Raw genomic sequence first — 15,032 nt, forward strand, 5'->3', positions numbered from 1 at the left:
GGTCTGAAAAATAACTCTGCTCCATCATTACAATCCTGATGATGCATTGTGACTATTTTTATCTCCCAGTAGCAGCTTTCACATATCCTTCTCAGTTATATACGCACATGTAGGATAACAGACTTATGCATGGTAAATAACTGGACTGGATGGGATGATTTGCTGTGCTTTTAAGGTGTAGCTGATCATCATTTTGCCAGCTTTCTCTCACCCTCGCCCAGACCCTGCTGTTTCTTTCCCTAAGGCTGAGCTGCAAGTCGCCGTCCTGCGTGAGCTCGGCAGACAGCTGAGGCAGCCTGAAGAGGCAGGAAGCATTGCAAATCTCCTCGGCGGACACATATCGCTCACACCGACAGCTGGGACAGCCGCAGATAAGACAGGAGACAGGGAAATATCAGACATATCAAGATGAAAATTTCAAACCTGGGCGACACAGGCTGGAGTAGGTTTTGCATGGTAAACTAAACCAGTACTAAATCAGAAAAAAAATGTATGAAATAATAAGACTCACATGCCCATCTCCACATCCAGGATTCCTCCATGCGATCCACAGGTGATATTACAGGAGTGGAGGGAGGGTGAGACACACTCTCTGGATGCTGCTATTCGAATTTCTCCTGTGCTGCACCGTCTGCTCACCTGAAACACACACACACACACACACACACTAAAAAAAAAAATCAGAGACACCAACATCTGAGTTGGCTTCAAACACAAGTATGTTGCTGTTTGTTGCATCACTTCTGTTTGGATCCTTAGAAAACAATACATTTAAACACAAATGACGGCCTTAATGCAAGTGTTCTGGTCAACGCTATATTCTGTAAGCTTTATTAAATATTCAACATAAACTATGTATGTAATTTTACTGGCCTCAGGCTGGCAGTCTAATTCACTGTCAGATGTAGAGCTTTTAAAGTCCAGCTCGTTGTAGTAGATGAAACCGGTTCTGCACAGACACGATCCATCAGAATACTGGAAAGCCCGGTTCTTCCCGATGCAGGTACACGAGACGGAACCTGAAAATATTATTTTGGAAAAAGAAATAGTGTAAAATGATAAAAATTCAACTTTTTTTAATTTGAAAGAAATAACTGGTTTCACTACATAAAGTCCAGATAGTGTATTTTGAAATCCGGCAAAAGCAGAAGTTGCTTATTTTAACTATTAATTAACTCTTAAGCTAATGACTAAATTGTTTCCAGATGTAAAAACAATTTTTGTGTTTTGTGAATATGTAAAGACACTAAAAAAACAAAAAAAAACAAAATCTCATTTACAAGAGTTTCCTTCAGTCCTGAGGCTGAACTCTCATTCTGTAACACACTTGCTGAGACAACTTTGCCTGTCAGAGGAAAAACAACTTTCACATCAGTTCCCTTTTTCATATACATTTTACAACTGAACATTGATTAAGTGTCTCAATTAAACAAGAAAATCCAATTTTAAAGTACTGTGCTTTTGTACACAATGTGTCACAATAAAATAAAATGTAGGGAAAAAAGTAGATTAATATTATTTCTATACTTATTTAGTTAACAAACCAGGTGTTGAGAAGGAGGAGCTGCCACAAGGAAAGCAAGCCTTCTGGGCAGGCAGGTGGTTAAAAGTGTTGACTGGACAAGGGTGACAGTCGTCCAGTTTCTCTGCACGGGTACGGTTACCAAACGTGCCTGGTGGACAGGACATCGGCTGGGCGTAGCCCTGCCCACATACATGTCCATGAGGGCAGGGATGAGCTTTGTAATCTTCTGTGCCTTTATGAAGTTGTGCAACAACAACAACAACAACAACAAAAGAATCAAATACTGGAAATTCAAAAGATAATAATTTTGAATTTCTTTATTTCAGCACCTTGAGGGCAGTAATATCCCGGTGGACATGGGAGGCACTGCAGACTCGGAGAACGATACGGACGATAAGTGCCGCCTTCACATAAGCTACAGCTGCTGCTGTGTGACCCTCTGAGAGCGCTCGTGCTGACAGGCATGGATCCTCCAGAACAGGATTTCATGGCAGAGCTGTTGGCAGGGCAGTAGTAGGGAAACGGACATCTGTGGGGTGACGCAAAACGTTTATTTATAAAGCTGCTTTCATCCAACCCTTGTAGAATCAACTAAAGTCCACATTTTAACAATTGATTCTTTTTTATTTTTATTTTTTAATCAAACTTACAGGGTGCTTTTGGGTCTGAACACACACTTTAGTTTGATGGATCCTTCACGTACTCACAGTTGTTTAGGGGTGTCGTACGAATACGATCCCTCGGGACAAATATAACCCTTTGGACACACTTGAGGCTCAGCAGTCTGAGGTCCACAGAACGAGCCAGCTCTGCATAACTTCTCTGAAACTGCACCTAGAGAGCAGTCAAAAAGCTCACTACAACACCAGGACCTCGTCTGGATGAGTTTAGAAAGTCAATATTTATAGAGACGTCTACCAACGGGACATTGATATGAGGCCCTGCAGGGGATTCCTTCCACGTTGGGCTTTCCTGTCACGCGAGGGTCTGGGCAGAAGGTTCCCCCTGCACACAGTTCACACTGTTTGGGTGCAGCGGCTCCAGGAAGCGGCCTCTTGGTCCCTGCTGGGCAGAGGATGGGGGGTCCGGTCCCACTGCACCAGAAGCCAGGCGGGCAGGGACTACTGGTGTACTCTGTAAGTCCTAGAGAAACTCAAAGGTTAGAGGGACATTAATTTCCACAATGGCCAGCCTGTAAATGATTTTTGAATTTTGTAGACTTTTTAACAAAATAAGATTGTTTTCCACCAAATTGGCGTATTACATTTGTACTCATCTAGTTTTCTTACAATGACTGGCAAGTTTTTGTCACTGAAGTTCTCTCTTCCCTCCCTCCCCCAAGTCAAACCTTGTTCAATATGCACAGGCTTCAGACGGGCAGCCGTTAAAATTCGTTAATTTTCTCTCAGGAAGGAAACCAATAACAGCGTGAAAAGCAAAAATGAAAAAAAGGAAACCTGCTACAAACATGCAGTGCTGTGGGAATGTGCTTGCCGCCTTAGAGATTTCCTCTTTATTTTTTTCCTGTCACACTTAATGTTTTATGTGAAATGTGCACTTATTTTTTTTATTTTTTCGACTCCAGTCATCAACCAGCCTATTTTGAGGGGATGGCAACTGCAGCACTTGCCTGGCTGTTAAATTTGAAAGAATTAAAAAACATAAAATTTAAGTGAAACCCCCTCGAGGAAGGAATAAAATTGCAGCATCATCAACCTCACACGTTCAACAGAACTTAAAATTAAGTAACGTACCCCTCAGGGTTCAGACATATTAAAATTACTGTTTCAAGCGTGAATCTCCTTGCTTCTCATTATTTATAAAAAGGGAGGTCGTTTCAAACCAGTAGAGGAACGGGGAGGGAAACTATCTGCTGAGCATTATCCATTAGCTGAAATTACAATAGGGTTTAGTTTCAAGCCTCGAGCTTTTGTAAAGGGGATTAGAAAGATTTTTTTTTCTTTGAAACTCCACAACTCATTTATTTCTGTGGCCTCAAGTGACAAGTTTTAAATTCAGAGCTTCCCCTCGCATTGCATTTCCTTCACTCTTATCTCAGGCAGTGGCAGAGGCAAAAGTATTATAGTGAGATATATATATATATATATATATATATATATATATATATATATATATGCACATATATGAAAATAACTGCAGAAAAATTTGCCGTGAATGAATTTAAAATATTAAAATTCTAATTCAAGTCCATCAGATGACAGTATAACAAGGTGAGTTTCACTTTGTTACTGTGACTAGAACAGAGACGATAGAAGTAAGGGAAATAAAAACAATAATGCATGTTTGATTAAATCATTTGCTAAAGGGTCTTTGCATGGTACCTGTGGTGTTGCAGTGTGAACCAGGAGGACAGGGCAGGCAGTCACCCTTGCTGCCCGCTCCTGGGGAAGTTCGATAAGTAAATACGGGGCACGGCCGGGGTCCGGTACCACCGCTGAAGTCACTGCCGGGCAGACCGTCACAGTAATGACCAGGTGGACACAGGTGAACGACTGGATCTCCTGCAAACAACGAAACCTCAGGCAGTAATCACCCAAAAATGATTTCATGGTACAACTGATGCTGCTGCTAAGTTTGAATGGTTCATGTAAGACGTATGAAGTTCCTCTTGCAAGCATCCAATCAATACTGCAAGAAGATGCAGTGCATTCAGCAAAATTAACCATAACCCTTGAATAATTTAACCAGTTTTATTGGGATTGTGTTGAATAGACCAACAGAAACTTACATGTATACATTTGTAAAGTGTGGTGGGTATTGTATCTCATATTCTGATTCCATAAAATGAATGTCAATCAATTGTCTTCAAACAGTTAATAGAGTCCATCTGTGTGCAATGTAACTTCAGAATCATCATAGAACATCTGAAAGTCTCAGAGGTTTGTTAAGAGAACATTAGTGAACAAACAGCATCATGAAGACCAAAACTCACTGGGTCAGGGATAAAGTTGTGGTGAAGTTAAAGCATGTTTAGATGGTAAAACAACACCCTGAGCTCCTCACAGAGAACTGTTCAATCCATCAGCCAAAACGTGCCATTAATCTGGCAACCGAAAGCTACCAAGACAAAGCTCCCCAACCTAATCTCACCGGCTAGGCTAGCAGCAATTAGAGAAGCACTCTAGAGGCTCACAGCAACTATAAAATTACCATAGAATAAGAACTACCATTGTCAGTTTGCCACATGTGATGGAGAGGACACTGAAGAAGTGGAGGAACATGCTCTGCTCAGATAACAAAACTTAATTATTGGGTGGTTATCCACATGCTGTGTGAGGCATTTGAACAATTTTTCAAATAAGACTAAGTGAACTTTTATTTTTTTGCTTGTCCCAAACATTTCAGACATAACTCCAAAGAAGTTGAATAAAACTCCACTCTACACTTTTCAGATTTAACTTGCAAGCAGGTTTGTAAAGCATACAGCCAATTCAGTCCACTTTAAATGTACACACTGTTTTCTATTAGTCTAAAAATCTCAGTAAATTTTGATCACATTTTGATTGTACACTAAACATCTTTTCCAGCATGCATGCCATCACTTACCAGGTTTGCACCAATACTGCGGAGGGCAAGGTAAGCAGTCCTTCAGACTCACTGCTCCTGCGAAGCTCCTGACTGTGTTTGCAGGACACGGCTGCGCCTGTGCTGCACCTTCAGGGCAATAAAAGCCTAAATAAAGAAAAAAAAAGCTCTTTTTAAGATCAATAACTGGGAACTTCAAGGACCAAAAGAAACTGAGGAACTTTTTATTGATGCATAATACCTGATGGGCATGGGCCAGCACACTGCACACCCCACTGGCAGTGGGTCATGTTAGACACTGACCCCTGAGGGGTGAACTCTGCACTCCCAGAAATGCACAAATATCCTGCAGAGCAAACACCCTGGATCTTACCAGCCCTGTGAAAACATGACCAAATCAAACACACAAAACCACTGGTAGGTACTAAAATGTGCACTTAAATAAATAGGGTTGTACTTAAAACAATTGTTTTCTAACAGCATCATTTTTTTCAGTTATAATAGCAGTGCATAACAAGCACGGCTAAATTTCTCAATATGATATAACTTCCTGCTGTCTGCCTGTAAAGTGAAAGATGAAGTCAGCCTTTCAGCATGTGTTGGTGAATGTAGGATGTAAATGTGCCAAATAATGTGAGTGGAGTGTTGGTCTAAATATAGTGTGACAGTGAGACACGTGCAACGCATGGTGCAAGATGCTTCCAGAGGACCTGCAGAACCTCCCTGGAGGGCAAGGCAAACACTCCTCCTCTTCCTGTAGCCCAGTCTGGTTGGAATGGGTGTACGTCCCGTTAGGACAGGGCTGCGGCACCATTGTCCCTAAAAAAAAGTCACAGTAGTAAAATAATAGCTACATTCCTCCTGTTGGGAATAAAACTATCCATATCCCACCTGCAGGGCAAAACGAGTGTGGGGGGCAGGGCCACGGGTCTCCCACCACGGCCTCCTCACAGAAGAATCCAGGTCGGCACGGGACGCAGTTCTCAGAGCCCGGGTTCGGTTGGTACTCTCCGGTAGGACAAGGCAAGGCCAACGCTGATCCCTCAGGACAGAAGTGGCCCTGGGATGAAAAGAACACAATAAGAGGCACATCCGAGGAGACGCATCTAATCTGGCAGAGCATTAATGATAAACGATGCAGCGTATTCAGATCCAACGACAGAAAAGAGGACAAAAAAAAAAAAAAGCAAAAGTGTAAATTGAAGCATACATAAATAAACGTACCTTGGGACAGAGGAAGGCATATGGAGTAGTTGAGGAGAAGTCAAATGGACAATAAAAACCAGCAGAGCATGGACCACTGGGGCTAGCGAGGCCCTCGGAGGAGCAGTAGTAGCCAGCAGGACAGGCGAAGCAGCTTTCCATGGAAACGCCTCCTAAAGTCAGAGAAAAAGTACTTGCTGTACATAGTGACACAATAAAGATTTCCAAACTGCCTTTGAACTAAGGACGGCAGCTGAATAACTGAATTTATCACATGTTCAGCTTTTTCATAATGTGCTTTGCAAAAGGATTTATTGCAGACAGTAGCTGAATGTCAATAGGAAAGCTTTAGCTGAATGTCAATAGGAAAGTTTGCAATCAGCCAATCCATCCATCCGTTTAATCTGGGGTTGAGCCAAGGCAGCAGATTAAACAGAGAGGCCCAGACTTCCTGCTACCCAGCCGCTTGGGCTCCTCCAAAGGAATCCAAAGACCTTCCCAGGCCAGCCGAGAAACATAATCCCTCCAGCGTGTCCTGGGTCTTCCTCTAGGTCTCCCCCACAGTGGGACGAGCCCCAAACACCTCACCAGGGATTGGCCAATGATTTTTAAACCACATTTCACTACAACAACAGTCTTTTAGAGATGTGGCTCAAACAGCTTTTCACATCCAGAGTCAAAATTCTTTGCAAAACAGCCCAAGCTTTGTTTCATTGTGGGATTGAAAAATGCGTAAAAAATGTCTAACTCTGAAAAGAATAATAGGAGAAGAAATACTCAGAACATGTAGGACACTCTATTTGGGGTGTCTTACACATGACATACTACAAAAAGAAGTTGAATACTTGGTAAAAAAAAAAAAAGTGAGAAAGTCATCACAAGATATATTATAAGCAGGAACAACCAGTGACAGTGCATTAGTGCATTGTGGAGGCGATATTTATGATAAAAACACAGATATGTAAACTGAGATTTCAAGAGGGTCAGTTTATTAGAAAATAGGAAAAAATGGACACGAAAAACTAACAATTGTCCAAGGATGTAAACATGCTGGTACTTGCAACTGTTCAAAGAAAAGTTCAACAGGAAATGAGTAAAAAAACAACAAAGAAAAGAAAAAATCCAGGGCAATAAATATTCTTGAAAATCAATTTAGATGGTGTTGTAATAAAGGCGTGTACCAGTTGCGTTGCGGATACTCCCAGCGGGGCATGGGAGTGGAGTAAGAGACCCTGCTGGACAGTAGTGTCCCACCGGACAGAGGCCATTCCTCAGGAAGGTTTCGGAGCTCTCGGGTGTTGGCACTGTAGCTCCACCTTGGCAAAAGTAGCCCTGCAAACATGGAGCTACACAAAACCCATCAACACCAACAGCTTGATATCCTCTAGCAAGTCGAATCAACAGACTTCAGCATGAGTTTGAAATAAAATCAGTGAGCATCTTAGTGTGCGTTTACCTTGCGGAGCAGAAGCTCCACGTAAGCTACAGTAGACCCCAGAAGGACACAACGAGCAGGCAGAGAGAGAATGAGCTCCTGTTTGGTTATTGAAAGTTCCTACAGGGCATGCCTGAGGCACCACTGTCCCAGCAGGACAAAAATGGCCTGAGAAAAGATGGAATTATACACTGTAAGCGGAGAAATAAGAGCTGGATGGCTGGAACATATTGCACCTGCACCCAAAGGAGTAAACCACAAGAATCCACACTGCTGATTCAAAATGAGTTTTTACCGGCTGGGCAGGTAGAGGGCTCTCGAGTAGCTGAAGAGGGACACATGGTTCCTCTCAGGCAGGCCAAGCAGCGAGCTGCTCCGGGAGCAGGACTGTAAGTGCCAGCTTCACAGGGCACTTCACTCGCTGAGCCAACAGGACAGCTGTAGCCAGCAGGGCAGGGGTAGCCATGGGAGCCGTCGGAAGGAGAGGGGCTGGAGCTTCCACTCAAACAAACATATCTGTAGGCGTAAACAAAGAAAACAAACTTCATATGAAATAAAAGATTACTGGAAGCATCCATTAGTAAAGCCGAGTAGACTGTCGGCGAAACACTTTTGGACAGGTGTCAGGCTGTGCCAAGCACTTCAAATGACGATCATTACAATTATTGGTTTGGCTGCAGTAAAACTCTCTGGTTGAGCATGTGGGCCTCAAACACCGAAAGCTTTATTAAAAAAATAAATAAAAAGGTGAATTTACAATTATCTGTCAAAAACCGACTGTATTTCTTGAACTTGAGGGATATAATGAGGCTCAAATTAAAGAAATGAGTGTTAAGAACTGACTCTGAAAAACAGCTTAAGCTTTCTAAATGAGTGGTTTTATGCAAAATTATATTATAATGTAATTCCCTCATTAACCCTTTCATGCATGAATTATGATCCTTTGTGTCAGGATTTTTTTTCAAATTTTTTTGTATTTTCTTAAGGCAAAAAAAAAAAACGGTAGGAAAAACAATTTGTAAAAACATATATTTTATATTTTTCTTTAGGTGATCAATTGTAATTTTCTCCAAATACAAAGTTGTTATTTGAAAAATACATCAGTAGTATTGGTCTTTAGCGGTTATCTGATGTCACAATATGTTTTTTACCTGTAAGAGTTGTCTACAGTAGAAGGAGGGACCGGGTCGATTGGCGTGCTTTTTTGTCTGTCGGTCATATTGGATTTAACAAAAACAATTTCTTGCATTTGCAGCTGATGGCCAGTAGTTCATAGTGTATTTTATGATACGTTAGTGTCCACTTCAGTGGTCTGTGTGCATTTATAGCATAAAAATCCACAAGAAGCACCAAGAAAAGGGCTTTTAGATAGCTGTCCACTGTAGTGACCACTATGCATGAAAGGGTTAAAAGCATACTCAAAGTATTGCTTTGACTCATTCATGTTTGAGAAATCCTTGAATCTCCCACAGCAGCCTTTCACAATGCTCCACCGATTTACCCAAAGCTCCTCCTCGGAGCGTCAGGCCCCAGCTGAGCTCCACAACAATTTTTCTGCCAAGTGATATTTTGATAAATGCGAGCCAGTGTGCTAAATGCTTCTGATTTAACCTTAAAGACCTCACATTTCAGGTTATCCAATAGTGCCAATGTGCATTACAATTTGTACAAGATTGTTTTAATAAAAAAAATTCTCAGATCTACAAATTCACAGCACATACATAATGAAATTTAACTCTATTACATTTAAAAACCAACTATTTTAAAATATGAATAAGGTCAGGAAGTTTTACCCAGCGCGACATGGCAAAGCGTCGGAGAGGTCAGACATTGCAGGACTGTCACAATATAATCCAGGAGGGCAGGGCGGACATTCTTCTGCCGCTTTTAGTCCATGAGAAATGGCAAGAGAGCCAACAGGGCAAGGCAGAGGATGACCACTGCCAGATGGACAGTAGTGGCCAGATGGACAAAGATGGTGGTTGGTTGAATTACTCTGGAAGAAAAATTAGAAAAATGTAAGCAAAGTTATTAATAACAGCAAGATTTTTAACTTTAACAGTTGGTATGGTAAATAGATTAACTTATTTTATTATGTTTCTTACATACTCTGACATTAAATGTTGCCAGTGGATAAAATTTTAATGAATTTAACAAATAGAGCAAGGTTCAGACAGCAGGCCTGAAGATCCAAAGAGTCCTTTTGACCCTCTCTCCTACTTATGAAATTTCTCTGCAGCCATAAAACCTACTTTCCATCGGTGAAAAGATTAGCTTTGCACTTTAGCTTTTTTATTGTTTTGAACTTATCAAGCTACATTTAATTTAGTCAAAATAACAAAATATGCTTCGACTGGTAGAATAATGAAGGAGCCACATAGCTTTTATATGTAAAAGTGTTGCTCATTTTTGTGTGTTTACGTTTTAAGAGCCACTGTGGAGAATCTGGATGCACACAAGAGCAAATTACAAAGGTCCTTTTAACAATAAATCCCATCAAACTACTCAAGCTTAAAGATAGGATTTTTTTAATGTAGCAAGGTTACATTTTATGAGACCTATAGTTAAACAAAGGTGCAATTAACAAAAAAATAGACTAAAAATCCTCACACCTGACTTTCGGTGGAGTTTGGGCTGGTTGATCCTGCAGGGCAGAAATATCCCTCCTGACACAGACCTGAGGGCTGTGACAGACCAAACTGAGAGCAGAACATTCCTGCAATACAAAGAAGCATTAAATAGTATACATGACCCATGACGCACACAAATATTTTCCAAAATATATTTCTGATTTGATGATTGGGAGAAACTATTTTTATAAAAACTGTTCCCTAACCCGCAGGACAGGGACTGCAAGCATCAGGACTGGACGCTCCAAGCCTCCTCTGTACTGTGCCAGGTGGGCAAGGGAATGCATGCCCTAAAATCTGCCCCGCAGAACAGTAATGTCCAACAGGACAAAGTACAGGCTGGAGAGAACCTTCATCTGAGACACACCAGAAAGAAAACATCAGCTGCTCAACCAAATGCATCCTTAGAACTTGCTACTTTGTTGCTTCTATAAAAAGACAACACATTGACTAACTCCATCCATTTAACTCAAGACAAAAACTCTGTAATCACATTTTTAATTTAGCTGACTGCTTTGTTTGCTGCAGATTGTGCTAGAACAATGAGTTGACTCTCACCATGACAGTAGTAACCAGGTGTACAGGTGGTGCAGTTGTCTTGGTGAGTGTTGCTCGTTTCGGAGCTGAACGTTCCTGCAGGGCAGGCTAAGGGGACTGCTGTTCCACTGGGGCAAAAGAAACCGGCTGGACACACAGCCTGGTCTGCTTTGGTGGACCCCCAGTCACAATAAAACCCCGCCTGGCAATCACCTGACGAAATGAGTTCACTGCTGGTTTATTCAAATATGATATAAAAAAAAAGACAACTTTTTATTTATCCTCAATTTATCCTAATTAGATTCCATCTACCTGCTCTAAGCCCCTGTATGCAGAATATCCCCGGCGGACAGAGCGATCCTGTCATGTTGTCGCTTGGATTTGGCACTTTTGCACCCGTCAGACACAGAAAACCTGCCGCACACGATCCTGAGGGCTCCACCAAACCTTCGGATCCGCAGAAATGGCCTGCCGGACACATTAAGCACTGACCTGCAAACAAAGAGACCGGCAGCTGCGATATCAGCTGCCAAAGAGCAAAACAAGCGATCTGCCTCATAAAGCGCGGACGTGCTGTTAAAAGTGTTTGGGGTGTGATAACTGTAATTTGCTGAATGTGATTAATAAAAACATAATAAAGGAAAATCTGATTTCCACCTGTAGAGATAAGACCCTGCCTGGAGCTGTATGTTCCTTTAGGGCACGGAACAGGCTGATTGTCCAGGCTGTCTCTGGGACAGATGTGTCCAGCTGGGCAGGGCAGAGGACTGGAAACTCCAAGAGAAGTCCCTCTGGTGGGACCAGGACTCAGAGGCTGGCAGTGGAATCCCGCAGGGCAGGGAATACACTCTGTCTGCCCCGGCAAATCCTGGAACCACCCTGGAGGAAGCATGATTACGGGAAAATCAATTCGTGGCACTTACTATGGGAGGTTTTGTAGAATTTGCTATGGATTACCAGGTGGACAGGGTTTACAGTCATCTTTGCCTTTGCTTCCAGGACTATTCTGGTAGAAACCAGCGGGGCAGGGTAAGGGAACACTGGTGCCTTCTAGACAGTAGTGGCCTGCTGGACAAACACCTGCAAAGTCACCCGATCCTGGAGAAGCAGACTGAGAGCCCTCTAGACAGTAGAAACCTGGAGGCATAAAGAAAGTTTAACCAACTGAATCAGGTACCTTATGAATATCAATTTGCAGCACCTTATGATGGGAGTAAATTTGTACAACTTTAAGATTTAAAAATAAGATTAAAACATTTGGAATAAAACAACACAACTTTTGTAGCCACCACGCAGAATGAGCAGCAGGTAACAACAACCTCCACAGCCAACTGTTAGAGAACAGCATCAAAAAGCGGCATCTTTGCTCCACCACGTCTTTGCTCTCTAAAAGACAACCAGTTGCTTGTTTCTAAACATGCATTTAGCTAGAGAAGACAAACATGATCTATTTTGGCATCAAATACTCCACATGGATGCGATGAGCTGACATTGTTTTCTTAAGAGGATGAAGAAAAATAGAAAGTAAAAAAAGTTCTCCAGACACAAATCAGCCTCTGAAAAACCTGTGGGGTGAGCAGACAAGAAGGGAGCAAAAGAGAGGATCCAGGACTTTGGTGGATACATTTATTTTAATTTTTCTTTTCTTTTTTACATATCTTTGCAAAAAATGTAAATATGTTTGGGAGGCATTATGTTTACCTGGGAGGCAGGGACCGGAGACTGAAGAGAGACCAGGTTCTGAACAGTAAAAACCAGGACTGCAGCTCAGACATTGAGAAATGTCTCCAAGCCCACTCTGCTCACTGTCACAAAACGTTTAAAAAACACACGAGCCATAGATAATAAGACGCAGGAAAATTAGGAAAATTTACTTGTATCTTTGTAAAAAGAAACCTTACTAACAAGATGACAACTTGGAAAGAAATGTAATTTTATACTTAAACAACTTAGCAAAAATCTAGGTTATCATGTTTTCAGAACCTCAAAAATCAATTAAATTTCACATCAAGTCATATTTTGCAGATAACATAGTATGTGCCAAGGAAAGATATTCAAAGGTTGAAGAGATACAACTCAATTTGCACCTGTATGTTCCTTTAGGGCATGGTTTTGGTGCAGAAGTCCCCATGGGGCAGTAATACCCAGGAGGACATGGGAATCCTGTCAGACTGTCTGATGGCGAATGCTCAAAGGCGCCGCCGACACAAACGTACCCCTCAGCACAAAGCCCATTGGGGAAAGTCCTTCCTGGAAGGACATTTCACTTTGAATGTTTTGTTATACAGGAACAATACAGCACCAAGATCATTCTGACGTTTTAGCACTTTATTTAAATCCCACGAGTCTGTTTGAATTTGTCAGACATTCGCTGTGCGGATCAATGTTATACTCATTTTAGGCTTTTAACAATTAATTTGAAGCTGTGTTTCTCCAAAATGGGAGGATGTTACAACATTGGAAATGAACTTTAAAGGCTGTTTTCATAGCCTTCAGCAAGCCTGTGGCATAATTCTTTGTGCATATTTGTCCACTCTAAATCAGCATTGGTGGACCTTAATCAAAATGTTGGTTTTCAGGCAGTGCTTCAGCTCCTGTGCATAACACACACATTTGAATGTGGTTAAGATCCCAAAAGGTTTATGTTAGTCTTTGTTATTCATTTATTAAAAGCCAATTCTAATGTTCCAGGTCAATTGTGCCGAGGTCTCGACCATCAAACCCAAATTCTGATCGGTTTCTGACGATAAGTGTTCATAAACTTCATGAGGCTGGAAATCCAGCATTACTGACTAGAGTAAAGCAAGTCTTCAAGTAAATCTATTCTATTCTGAATCATTCCACTCTGAAAAAGAAGCATCTCAAATAAATTACATTAATAATATGACACTCATGCTGGTGATGAATGGCTGTGAACTTCTGACTGACACTGGAAACTTTCTGCACAGTGTAATTCCCTTACACTTTGAGGAATGTCTCCACGTTACCTGCTCCTTTGCAGTACATGCCGGGGTCGCATGGTGTGCACTGGGACTGCTCTGCAAGTCCTGACAAGTTTCCGTAGGTCCCTGATGGACAGGGACGTTGACTTGCTGAGGCAGAGGGGCAGTAATGTCCTCTTTCACAGGGAAGCGGGTGACTCATTCCTGTGTCAGTGCAGAATTCCCAAAGAAACATTTCCTTTGCTCTCATTAAAAACGACATGAAAGAAGGCTAATCAAAATTCAGTTCTTCATCTGCTAAAAGTGTAGTCACTGTCCAAGCTATGATTTACCCTGATCTTGACAATAGAAGCCAGGAGGGCATGTTTCACAGGTCCCTCGGCCCCGTCTGTGCTGGTAGCTGCCAGGAATGCAGGGTGTCTGTCTCGCACTGCCCTGAAATGACAATTAAAATGATTTTACAAGACTTTACACCTGGGGAACAGCAGCTATCAACTGTGATAACTGCAGAGCAGTGATAAAAATGGAGACAGACAACAGCACAAGGTGAAGACTGAGACAGTCTTGACCCAGTCTGGGAGACGACATTAATTGACTGCAGCATATAGTAATGTGCTTGTCATACCAGAGCTCTCTGCTGTGAGGAAATCTCATACAAAATTCAGCAGCGATGACTGACAAGAGCTTGAGGACTAATGGAGCATGGCTGACCTTCTCACAATAATGTCCAAGTGAGCAGACATGGAGTTGTGGTCTCTGAGAGGTCTGTCCTTCAGGACAATAGTAGCCCTCCACACAGTGGCCGCTTGGCTCAGTCCCGCCTCTTTGATCGCAGTAGTGACCCGGAGGACACGGCTGACATGTCTCCACTGTGGACCCACCAAGGAAACCTGGGGTTAACACACAATAAACATACCAGCAGAAGGAAATGTTAAACAAGAAATTAACCGATTGCCCACAGTTACGCATAATTAAGTTTTTCAAAGATCCCTTTTCAAGATATGATTTGTGTATTAAACCACTTGTTATTCAGCTTCCATCTTACCTCAAAATAACAATGGTTTCCTTCATCACAAAACATCAATTGTTGACATTTCAAAGCTCATTTCACACCATGTCAGCCTTTATTGTTCACAAGAAAGATGGTTTAAAAGGCATTTGTATATTTTCTGATTGGGAGAATCTTCCAGACCTTTACAGGTTCATTGGGTCTT

At 41.9% G+C, this 15,032-nt stretch overlaps 1 protein-coding gene across 4 annotated transcripts in view; it reads right to left on the reverse strand.

Moving 5' to 3' along the window:
• Nucleotides 1-15,032, reverse strand: part of LOC103474721 (uncharacterized) — a 69,978-nt gene that overhangs the window by 17,085 nt on the left and 37,861 nt on the right. For all 4 annotated transcript variants that reach the window (XM_081615046.1, XM_081615045.1, XM_008425876.3 and 1 more), the window contains exons 58-85: nt 14,530-14,708; nt 14,151-14,253; nt 13,864-14,022; nt 12,964-13,126; nt 12,578-12,681; nt 11,834-12,013; nt 11,534-11,755; nt 11,189-11,368; nt 10,898-11,089; nt 10,546-10,695; nt 10,322-10,425; nt 9,503-9,705; nt 8,005-8,225; nt 7,731-7,877; nt 7,456-7,620; nt 6,296-6,447; nt 5,963-6,131; nt 5,782-5,890; nt 5,313-5,449; nt 5,093-5,218; nt 3,868-4,047; nt 2,444-2,668; nt 2,233-2,359; nt 1,855-2,054; nt 1,545-1,757; nt 874-1,019; nt 512-639; nt 212-356 (exon numbers count right to left, since the gene is read on the reverse strand). In XM_081615046.1, coding sequence (XP_081471172.1) covers nt 212-356; nt 512-639; nt 874-1,019; nt 1,545-1,757; nt 1,855-2,054; nt 2,233-2,359; nt 2,444-2,668; nt 3,868-4,047; nt 5,093-5,218; nt 5,313-5,449; nt 5,782-5,890; nt 5,963-6,131; nt 6,296-6,447; nt 7,456-7,620; nt 7,731-7,877; nt 8,005-8,225; nt 9,503-9,705; nt 10,322-10,425; nt 10,546-10,695; nt 10,898-11,089; nt 11,189-11,368; nt 11,534-11,755; nt 11,834-12,013; nt 12,578-12,681; nt 12,964-13,126; nt 13,864-14,022; nt 14,151-14,253; nt 14,530-14,708 — 4,529 coding nt within the window. The remainder of the gene's footprint in view (nt 1-211; nt 357-511; nt 640-873; nt 1,020-1,544; nt 1,758-1,854; nt 2,055-2,232; nt 2,360-2,443; nt 2,669-3,867; nt 4,048-5,092; nt 5,219-5,312; nt 5,450-5,781; nt 5,891-5,962; nt 6,132-6,295; nt 6,448-7,455; nt 7,621-7,730; nt 7,878-8,004; nt 8,226-9,502; nt 9,706-10,321; nt 10,426-10,545; nt 10,696-10,897; nt 11,090-11,188; nt 11,369-11,533; nt 11,756-11,833; nt 12,014-12,577; nt 12,682-12,963; nt 13,127-13,863; nt 14,023-14,150; nt 14,254-14,529; nt 14,709-15,032) is intronic.

The sequence above is a fragment of the Poecilia reticulata genome, chromosome 13 (assembly GCF_904066995.2).
Source record: "Poecilia reticulata chromosome 13, P_reticulata-male-v2, whole genome shotgun sequence".
In the NCBI taxonomy this organism is placed as follows: domain Eukaryota; kingdom Metazoa; phylum Chordata; class Actinopteri; order Cyprinodontiformes; family Poeciliidae; genus Poecilia; species Poecilia reticulata.